Source organism: Meleagris gallopavo, chromosome 15 (genome assembly GCF_905368555.1).
Source record: "Meleagris gallopavo chromosome 15, MGAL_WU_HG_1.1, whole genome shotgun sequence".
NCBI lineage: Eukaryota > Metazoa > Chordata > Aves > Galliformes > Phasianidae > Meleagris > Meleagris gallopavo.
Genome location: NC_139418.1, coordinates 8,709,815 through 8,720,705, shown reverse-complemented (window position 1 = coordinate 8,720,705; position 10,891 = coordinate 8,709,815). Strand labels below are relative to the sequence as shown.

The 10,891-nt window shown below is 41.7% G+C and overlaps 1 protein-coding gene across 2 annotated transcripts in view; it reads right to left on the bottom strand.

The window, feature by feature from the left end:
* ERGIC1 (endoplasmic reticulum-golgi intermediate compartment 1) overlaps window positions 1-10,891 on the bottom strand; it is a 57,893-nt gene that overhangs the window by 3,783 nt on the left and 43,219 nt on the right. For both annotated transcript variants that reach the window (XM_085236813.1, XM_085236814.1), the window contains 3 exons: window positions 9,547-9,607; window positions 8,410-8,510; window positions 5,646-5,768 (listed from right to left, as the gene is read on the bottom strand). In XM_085236813.1, coding sequence (XP_085092939.1) covers window positions 5,646-5,768; window positions 8,410-8,510; window positions 9,547-9,607 — 285 coding nt within the window. The remainder of the gene's footprint in view (window positions 1-5,645; window positions 5,769-8,409; window positions 8,511-9,546; window positions 9,608-10,891) is intronic.

Here is a 10,891-nt window from a genome sequence, read left to right as displayed (position 1 = left end):
AAGTACGAAAGAGGAAACAAATGTCAGTGATGAGGCAAACGTTTACGCAGCTTGAAAATGAGGAAAGATATTGCCTACTGTAGGGAGTCTTTTGGAAGCACAGTAAGAATTGGGTAATGGTACCGGGGTTGTAATTACATGATACTCATTCAGGAAAACTCTTCTGTACAGTGGAATAACTTAGTGCTATCTGGAATCACTGTAGCCTGAGCCAATCATAAAACCCAACTCCTAAGAGAGTACAGAATGAACCCTGTTCCTTTCTAAACTCCACCTAACAGTGCTTTCTAGAAGTCCAGTGTTGCTCATGTATTCCTACTTCTGTTTTCTATTATAAATATCATGGCCTTGTAGTCTTTTCCCTATTTCACAAGATGCAGCATTTGCAGACAGGCAAAAGACATTTAAATAGCATGTTAAGGATAGTGACTAACAGAAAAGTGTAGCTACCAACGACACCTACAGCTAAGCCTGTCTAACACTTTCCATTACAAGTGCTGCTACTAAAGCACTGCCAACTTAACTGTTTGTGGGCCAAAGTTTTCCATACAAGATGTCTTGGGTAGCATTATAAAGATATACATACATAAATATCAGCAAAAACACAGAATCATTTTCAAGAAGACAGGGAAAAAACTAGTCTCCTGATTTTCGTAACAGCTTAAGTCAGTTCTCAAATGCTAGAAAAACACCAAAGTATGACATTTCAAACTAAAGGTACTTCTGCTTGGAGCACCCCAAACCAGAGGGCACCAGTTTCAGACTTCACAACACACTGCTTCCATTCTTCTAGTTATGAAATAAGGACAACGCCAAAGCTGCCTCCCAAGGAAACTGTGAAGGAAAATGCTTTTAAAGTGTTTGATACTACGACGATAGCTGTCCTTGTGAATACACACAGCTTGTGTGCTGGACCAGGTTAACACAAAGCACCTGTCACTAACAACCCTGTGTGATGGGAAGAAACGCTGCTTGCAGGGTGCTGCCCCACTGCGTGCACTGAACAAGGCTATGCTCACATGGAAAGTATGATACAGAGTAATGTAACCTAATAACATTTAACAGCCAAGTGGTAATTACACAAGACCTGGCATTTCATAACGCCCACATTTTTGCCTTCATAATTGTGCTGCTCTTTGAATTTGGTCTTTCACACGTAATTCATTGTGTAGGATTAGGTGGCTCTCAGAGCAAGAGACACTGTGCCACCGAGGGCAGGGCAAGACACAGAGCTTATCTCCTGAGAAGGGCCTGCCTCGGGAAAGGGGATCTTGCTGTGATCCAGGAGTTGAGAGGGAGAGCAAGGAAGCCCAGATTAGTAAACTAGAGTAGCAGGGGAATTCAATGCAGCTAGCACAGAGGGGAAGTGAAGCCACACTGGACCTACTGCATGTCCCCAAGAACATTAAATCCCACAAGCAAAGTGACACAGAAAAGTGACAGAAGAGCAAGAGCATTGGGTTCAGCAGGGAGATGGCAGTGGCAATAGAACAAACAGGTCATTAATGCTGAGTGAAGGCTGCAAGAAATGCAGCAGCCCTCATTTACACGCATATCTGTAACCGTAATATTTGTGTTCAGTGAGATGTGGAGAAGCAGCAGAGATAGCAAGGCAAGGTAAACATGACTTCTGCAGGAAGGCTGGCATTCCAGAAGATAAAGGCTTCAGAAACCAGAGCACCAGCCCGAGGGAATGCTAGCAATTCTAGGGGACAAGCCCTCCGTGCTGCCCTCTGCCTGCTGTTGTTGTCCCCCCCATCCCAGCATGATGCAGGGTGACTTTTGGGGGAAAATGACAGCAATGGAGTTGGGTTATTTCAGTTCTGGGCAGCTCAGCTGATGCAATATTTACACCGCAAACAGAAAGACTGTCTAACACTAAGATTCTGCATCATATGGTAGGAAAATCTGATTTCGGTGCAGCACTACAAGAGGGGGGGGGAACAGAAAAAATATATATTCATCTGCACTGTACTGCTGTGTACTGCACAGTGTTTATGAGTCACACACACCTGGCATTTGCTTGGAGCCTGCCTCCCAGCACGCACACAGCTTGGCTCTGTTGCGACAAAACCAGGCAGTGCTGGGTTGGTCTCCAGGTCAGCACAGAAGCTGCACCATCGCATTTCCGAATGCAGTGCTGGAGGAAGTCAGGCATCTTGCACTTATTCATATTTAATGGAGTTTTATACTGGGAATGATGTGTGTTTGTCCCCATGAGTTTGATTCAGGCCTAACTATTAAAAGAAGAAGGAAAAGGAATACAGAAATGTAATTGCAGAATGGAGAGATCATGCAGTGTGGGATACACAGGAGGCTTTTTATTACTTTTGTATAGAGGCTGGTGTGCAGGCTGAAGGACACCAGTGGGTATGGAGGAGGAAATGCAGCAAGACAGACGACAGAAGGGCAAAAGTCGGGTACGTGGTTGTGGAACTCGTCCCGTAAGATGTTTGAAAATCTGAAGATGATTTTAAAGATCAAAGGAGACCTGTAGGAGCACCAGGTAATTCCCAATATGGTAAGCCGGAGAATTCTACCCAGAGATTTTTGGCTGACCTGCAGCACATCTTGTAGAACACCATTATCTTGGCTGTAAAAACTCCATGGACTGAATCTGTGCTACCGGCTGGCAACAAGTCCCACAGTGGAAATAATTTTCCCCACAACCATTTTTTCCAATCATTTCCAGCTTAATTCCTTTCATACCAAGCGGGCTGACTGCTCCTCTCATATCAGGAAGAAATCTTTATTCTTCTTTTGAATTTTGAATGTTTCACCAGAAATTTGTCTCATTTTCTGCCCGCTGTCCCCTTCCAGCCTCTACACTGACCTCGTGATAAAACCCTTCTTTCTGCTTGGCCATTTATATGAATGCACAAATTTTCAGCAGCAAAACTTCCTCCCTTTCTCCGTAACCTCAACCACAAATCTATGAATGACTTCTCTTTCTGGGAAATACCTTAATTTTAAGCAGTATGGTTTAAGAGGCTCAAACTCCTGTGTTCAACACTGCATCAGCTGTGTGTGGTTAACCCTGGGATCCACTGCAAATTCACCATGTGCATCAGTGGTAACACTGACTTACAAGCAATATTCTTACTTAGAACTGAATTTTTTTCAAGCCTGGCATGTAAAATAAAATAAATCCTAAACCATTGCCTTTGTCCTACACAGGAAACACCTCTAGCATGGTATAGAAAATAACTCTCCATATCACAAAAACCATGGAGCAGGCATGAGTCTGAGTGCTGAAACACACAGCACAGTGGTTCAGCTGGGAATACAGAAGACCAGGGACCAACACACTGATCTTTTTGGAAGGCAAATGTAGGACTAACAAAGAGGATCAGATAATCTCCCCAGCAACAGAAACTCCTTTGGCTTTCTATTGAGCAGTCAATACACCTCTCACCTGACTGCCCCACATGGGACTGTCCTTTCTCAGTGCCCCTCCAATATCAGTGCTGTTGACCTGACAGGCAGCCAGCCACACAATGTACTGCATTTTCAGCTCTGTTAATGCTTCTTTTAAACCCACAGCAGTCTCCCACACCCCAGAACAAATTTCAATTTGCTCTGGTTCCCTAGCAAACAATCTGTTCAGTGAAAGATGCCACAGCACCCACTCCAAGTCTGTGTGCTTTTTTAAATTAAGCAGCTGCTGCTCAGAAATAGATTATGAGTTCCCATGGCCCCACTGAGCAATGACTCCAGATGCCCCAGCACATCTCTGCCTGGGCCAGGTTGCTGCAGTCTCTGCTGCTGGTCATGAGCTGGTCTCCAGAGCAACTGTGATGCAAAAGGCCACACTGGATACACAGGAAGGGGCTAGAGCAGTGGAAAGGACAATAGAGTACATCGTGTCATCAAAACAGGGCAAGGAAACCTAGGACAAAAGGTGTGTTAATCGCCTGCCACCCTGCTTCCCTTCAGCCTTGTCAGTACCACCTTGAATACTGTAAAGCTTAAAGTGCAGCATATGCACCAAGCCAAGGCTGCCCTAGTATAAAACATTTCCACCCAAATGAGTGCAAGAGCAGATCTTCTGCACCAGGTGAGCCACGCTGATAGCCATGCTACAGCATATCTGTAATAACAAGGATCTGCCTCTACGTCAGCCACCTCTGAAAGGGGCCTGGCAAAGCTGTGTACAACACACCGTGTAACAGCTACTGCAGATATTGTCATCCATATGTTTCCATAGGAATGATGTTACATTGGAATGGCCTCAAGTGAGCTGCTTCAGATTACAGCCATTTAAGACCAAAGTAGATAACAGACAATTCTAAAACTCTTCTTCAGCAGCACACAACTGCCAAACTGTACAGACTGGACAGGGCAAAGTTCTAGCAGGGTGGTATCAAATCCAAAGGTCACTGTGGCAATCAGTGAGAAAAGCCACTCCTGTGGACCCCATATGTGAATTCTGAAGCATAGCATCACTTTCAATGAAGACATCATCTATATGCATCCAATGCAAGCAGTGGACACAACAAAGAATAATGCCAGCTATTTGTGACATCTAAACATTGTTCCTCTTAAAAACACCTCCATACTTCCACCCCTAACAAGAAGCTTGAGAAACCTATGAGAGTATACTGTTAGGAAAAGAATTAGAGGCAGTATGAGATGCCATATCATAAAATGCTGATGTTTGATCTTTTCTAAGATTACGTTTTGAAGCCAGGCAGACACGCTAAGGAGACAAAGTCTTAATAGGTGACGGGTTTTGCTTTAAGCCTCTTTGTCTTGGTTTTTGTATATCCCAGAGATCACACACATCTCTGATGTTGAGTGAAAGGAACTTAGTGTTCATCAAAAGCCGCAAAATCAAAATCCTTAAGTGCAACATAGCCATACTGTTTATATGTTACTTTCTATTAACAGAGTCAAACTGTTTAAAAATCAATATCTGAGGTCTTATTCCAACCAATTTATTAGCTACTTTACATTCTTCCATGCCTCACTAGCACAAGAGACCACAGTTTATATTTTAAGCCAGTATCCTCAGGACACATTTTTTAAATATCTGGAAGATCTTCAAATAACTTTTTGTCTAGTTAGCAGTTTGGGCAGTACAGCTTTGCTACAGAAACCAAGATCAGTACTGCAGAATGTTATCTGAATGGATCAGAACACAGCTGGTAGGAAAACACCTCTGAAATGTTATGATGTAGCTCTTCTCCACTTCTGCCTAAGAGCAGATACCTGGAACAGGCATACCCATATTAAACCAAGCAGCCATACTGAGTTAAACAACTGCCCTGCCTTCTCTGCAAGTTAGGCCTCATCATTAGTGAGGCAGCTTATTGCAGCCTGCTTTACTGCATACCTCATTAGTTTAGTTCCAAGTTTCTGGCATGTTGCAATCGTGTTCACCTACCCAGACAGAGTTTGGAGCTTCTGGAATAGGATAATTTTCTTTCTTCTTGTGCCTACCTATTAAATCAAATTGTCAGAGTATAGGATCAGCCAGTTACCTCACTTACACTTCACAGCACTGACGTGGTGATGTACTGTTTTATTTCAATCATGTCACAATGCCCTGAAGCAGAAACTCAGTTCTTCTGGGAAAGTAAGGCTTGGAAGAGAAATGGAAAGCAGGCAGGAGAAAGAAGAACCACAGACTTTGAGTAACTCACCGATGTGATAAACCTGTACAAAGGCTGTCGCCTCTCTGTGTATTTCACCGTGATGGGACTCAAATCATAACGAAACCAGATAGCTGGGATAATGCGGCCAGTGTGACTGTAGGCTACATACTCCTAGAAAAGAAAGCAGAGAAAAATTACACAACATAAACAATCTCATTCTGCATACAGTGGCTGGTCCCTAATTTACTGTTCTGTACTAAATATCAACTGAAGAAGTAAACAATTAACTCTGGTATGACACTCTTTTCTCTATCCTTATCAAATGGGAAAGCAATTTCTTCATATTCTGACTGTGATACAGCTGGGAACAGAGTCATGGTGCTTAGTAGTAAAGAGCCTGTCACTGATTCCTCCAGTGTAGATCTGCTCTACTTAAATACAAGGAGACTGTAAACGGTTGTAGATGAAGTTTTTGTACTGTCAGTATGTAAATCATAAAAAAATTCATCAAACAAACAGAACTTAGTTAACAACAACCTGAAAATCCCTGCTTGTCTGTGCACTCAGAACAGCAATCAGCAATTCCTGTCTGTGAGACCCCTGCACACTGAAACGAACGTGAATGCTTTGCTCACTCGGTGTGAATCATGTAGAGCAATTTAAAATGAATCCTCTGAAGACCCATTTCGTACATTTGAAAATCATGCTGAAAACCAGAATGCTACTATATACAGAAAAAAACCTGTCAAAAGGTCCCAAAAATATTGCAAGTTGGTTGAAGACAGACATCTTTAGATTTCCAGTGATAACCTCATTTACTCTATTTCTGTAATAACTGCTACAGTGCAGTGTATCAGCAATGGATCAATACCCTGTTAAATCACAGAGCGCAATGCTAATGTAGAACAAACACTAACATCAGCTTAGCATCAATTGACACATCTTTCGGAGCTAATATTTTGCCTGTGCTCTCAGTTTCAAAGATTAGGGCATTGATTTCAACAGACAAGAAAAAAAAATCTGCTGAGGAGTCAGCACAGAGCCAGCAGCACGTGCAGAGCGCACCCTGCAACTTTACCCAGTTGTTCTTCCCTTCTTTTATCCCTATGACAGGACTGCCAACTCAGATGACCTTTTCAGTTTCAGTTCTCCTTCCTGCAGAGGCAAAGACAAGCTCATATACTTTGAAAAGATGAAGAAACAATAAGCAATAAAACACCCATGAGCATGATACAAAAAAGACAACTTTACTCTCCACGAGCTCAGAGGGAATCAATGAAACGACCTTAACTGGTCATATGTAACTCCCAAATTTCCCTCGTCCTCTTTTTTTTCCCCTCAAAGAAAATAAAAGCAGCAGAACTGTGCTGCAATGCCCAGTTTGAGTGTTTTCAGGGCTCTTACTGCAGACATTCTGCAGTGTAGGTTAAGATAGTGCCTATTTGGGTAAGTGGGGAAGCAGAAGACCTAGAAGGTAAAGGGGGAGAAAAGAAGCCAGCCACACCTCCTTCATCTCATCACACAAGCCAACCTATGGCAGATTGTTCTAATGCCTTCCAATTTCTGTTTCCCACTAATAAGTATGGGAGTCAAAGACTAAACACAGTGATATGAGAATTTCTATTTTTAATGAGAAACTGCAGAAGTAGCACTGTTTTTCCATGCTTCCATTTTGACAGAACTGGCTTCATCTTTCTTTCCTCTCCCCTTTTCCCCACCAACAGTTCTGCTGCAATGAGTCAGTCTTGGCTGAACTTGCAACCATAATCACAGAAGTGTCAAGAGCTCCTGCTGTCTATTCTCCAAATTGCTTTCAGAACTTGTGTCACAAGAGTCTTATCAGAACAGCAGTAGTGACATTAAGCAGAAAAAAATATATCGTAAACTGAACAGGGAGACATCCAAATCACTGGGACACACTGTACCAGCAAACCTCAAAGCTGCAAGACAGGAACACTAATCTGAGAACTAGTCCATAAGAGCGTGTGCTTGAATCTCAGCTATGACACATTAGTAGTCATAGACACTAGAAAAAGACTCTAGACTTTCACTTAGCACCTGAATGGCAAAATGTTTTTAACTGAATGAGAAATTTTACCTTAATAATTAAATAGGGTCTTTTCCCTCCAGCCTTCCAACACACTTTATTATGAAATTTACTTATATCTGTTTATTGTAAACTTATTCAAGAATTATAAAGTTACAACAACTAACATAATCCACTAATAAAGTAGATGATGTTTACTAGTAAGTGTTACGTATTTGGTGCTGCAGATACCACAGATAAAAAATCCTTAAGAAAGTTACCTCCTTGGTCAGCTAAACTGACTGGCAGTTCTGTAAGCCAGCTCCAGTGCCATATGTTTTGATAATTTATTTGTCTGACACATCCATCACAATTGAGACTGTTTTATTAACAAAACTATGTGGAAGTACCTTCAGATGGATTCCAATTTCCATTCAAATCCCTCTTAACTCAAATCACAAGAACTGCAGCACATACAAATCTTCCACATATTACAGAAATCTACATTAGCTAAATTGACACGATAAATTCAGGAATAACAACACTGTACTCCAAAAGAAGACCAATATGTGCTCTGACTTGTCCTCACAATCCTAATCCTAGTAAGCACCAGCACTGCTCTCAAGAGCTTCAGTTCCTCCTCCTCCCAGCAGAGGCTACTGCTCACCTACAAACAAATGCACGTGGCTGTGGAGATGTGTAAGAGGGAGGAAGAATGGTGAATGAAGATCCTCCATGCATCCACTGGGCTGCAATGAGGAGTTTTTCTGAGACCTGCTTCTTTACCTTATTAGCGACCGTATACTGGTAGGAGTATCGCTGTTTGCCACTCATGTCTTCGTACACTGTTGGGACTATCTTCAGTATGTAGTCATGAGAGGCTAGAGCTGTGGTCACAAAAGGAAAGTATAAATCAGCACTCAGAGAAAGGAATCACAGCCTCCATAATATTCCAAAGTAAACATGGGAAATCAACTAAAACATGTAAACTGACAGACAAGGCATCTCCTTCCTGCTTATCTTGTACATTTGGGTCACTTGAAAATTCCTATCTGCTTGTAACTATAAATGATTGGCACCACAAAAAGCTGTCCTGGTGAGATCAAGCACTAGCTCAGGTTAGAACTGCAACTCACTCAGCTGCTTCTGACAGAAAGTGCTGAGGCACCACACTTGCATGGTCCCAATTCTTCTGAGCATCCAACTTTACTTCTTTCTTTCCCCTCCTCCCACAGCTGTTTAACAACTACTCAATCCTTTTTCATTACTTAAATGGCTAGGGCTATTTTCTATTTTGTATCTGCTGAAACAGTTTTGAAACAGAATTTAAATTATTTTTGTGCAGAATCCTTTTGGTTAAGTGTAACACAAAGACATACAAGAGAAAAAAAAATAAATGCTGTCTAGCTTCAGGAGCAGCCATAGAAATTTTGTTCCAATAAATGGATAAGACCTATATTCTGTAGAAACCTGAAGAGTTTAAGGAGAAAAACTAGGCTGAATTGTAGCATGCACTTGAAATTTCTTTTTTTTGTTACTGGTCATGAAGAAGGGCAGTGAAAAAAAAAAATCTATCTCCCATTTTCTGAGCAGAACTTAAGCCATGAGCAAACTTACAACTTAAGAACAAGGAAAACTTTTAGTTGTGGTTGCTGGAGCAAAGGAGACCTGTAAGAATATACTGTGGATTTAAAAAAAAAAAATCTGTATTCTACAGCAGATGGTTATACTAAAACTGGAGAAAATAACCAGATTGCAAAAGGACTTCTCTTCTAGTACTAGAGAAAATGTAAGTGACAGTCCTGGGCCATTTTGTTTATAGAGGCAAATTAAGGACTTCTGAATACATCAGTGTTGCATGACCAGCTTTGTTTTACCTCCTGAAGAGAGAAGCTAAGATCTGTAATCAACAAGAATACATACGATTTGAGCTGAGCTTGTCTGCTCCCTCCAAGGCGTTGAATGCACCATGAACATTCTGGACCTGGAAAGAAGAAAGACATGTGAAGAAACCCTGCTCTAACTTGGCAGTCTTGACCTTTGCTTCCCTATCCTATCCTGTTACAAGGAGATCAGCTCGATTCAGCCTTTCCAAAAACAAAGCCTCAATGCAGTAGAAGATGACTTGAAGTATTTCTCAGTGACTGCCAAGCAAGGGTTGGTTCCAGAGGAAAAAAGTTGATTTCACAATGTCTTAAAAGATGAAACTCCTCAAAGCTACTGCAAAGCTAAAGGAATTGCAGCTGGAAATGGCCAGTTATGAAAACTTCACTGAGAGATATTACTTAAGAGCTTTGCATAGCTAACTGTGAAATTTATCTATCAGGCTGAAGGGAAATAAATGGGAATCAGATTCAGGATAAACTCTTGAGTTTTCATGCAAAGGTAGCTCGTGTCAGAGCAGTTTGGCTTCCACAGCTTTACACATCAGCCCTGCCCTCACACCATGCACAGTATGCCCTTGGAGATGAGAAGGTCACATGCCAACACGGCCATCCATTCAGCTTTTCCTGCAGCTGGTCCCAGGCACGCGAGTATCTATTTGCCCAGAATAGCAGGATTTCCACTCCATACCTTCTACATACTCTGTTCATCTGGAATCTAACGTCAACCAACAGAATAATCAATTTGTGAACTCTCTTCACAACAAAAACCCCACAGCAAGAGCTGTAGATCAGATGTTGCATCTTTCACAAAAAGTACAGTAAGCTACAGAGAAAGGACATATACATCCACAACCTAGAGATTCCTGTCCTTAAACCAGAAAATAGGGAAGAAACATTCAGAAGAAGTATTTGGTCATGAATGTGTGAGTTGTGATGCCATAAAACTCACCAACAGGACAATGCATAAGGATTTCCTTCCCAGGTCCTCTTAACAACTAACAACATGTGAATATATTTCTCTGATCCTAATGGCTATTTTACTGTTCTGAATGCAATGGAGTAGGTGATGGTTTGGAGGAAGCAATTGACCTAGTTTCCCAGACAGAAAACTAAAGACACAAAACTAATAGCAAGTTCAACTTGCAAGGTTGCAAGGCACAGAGAAAAAGCATCAGCAGAACCTCCTACAGCATCTCCCACTCCGCAGGGATTTCCAATATTTTACACAACAGTAACAATCTCCGAACTATAACTGCAGATGATATATTCTTTACTTGATTATTGTACATACACAGTGTCAGCAAAAAAGCTTACAAAGAAAGACAAGTCACCAGACTGGGCTACAGTATTAAGTTCCACTCTCAGTGCTGCTGAGAAGTAAG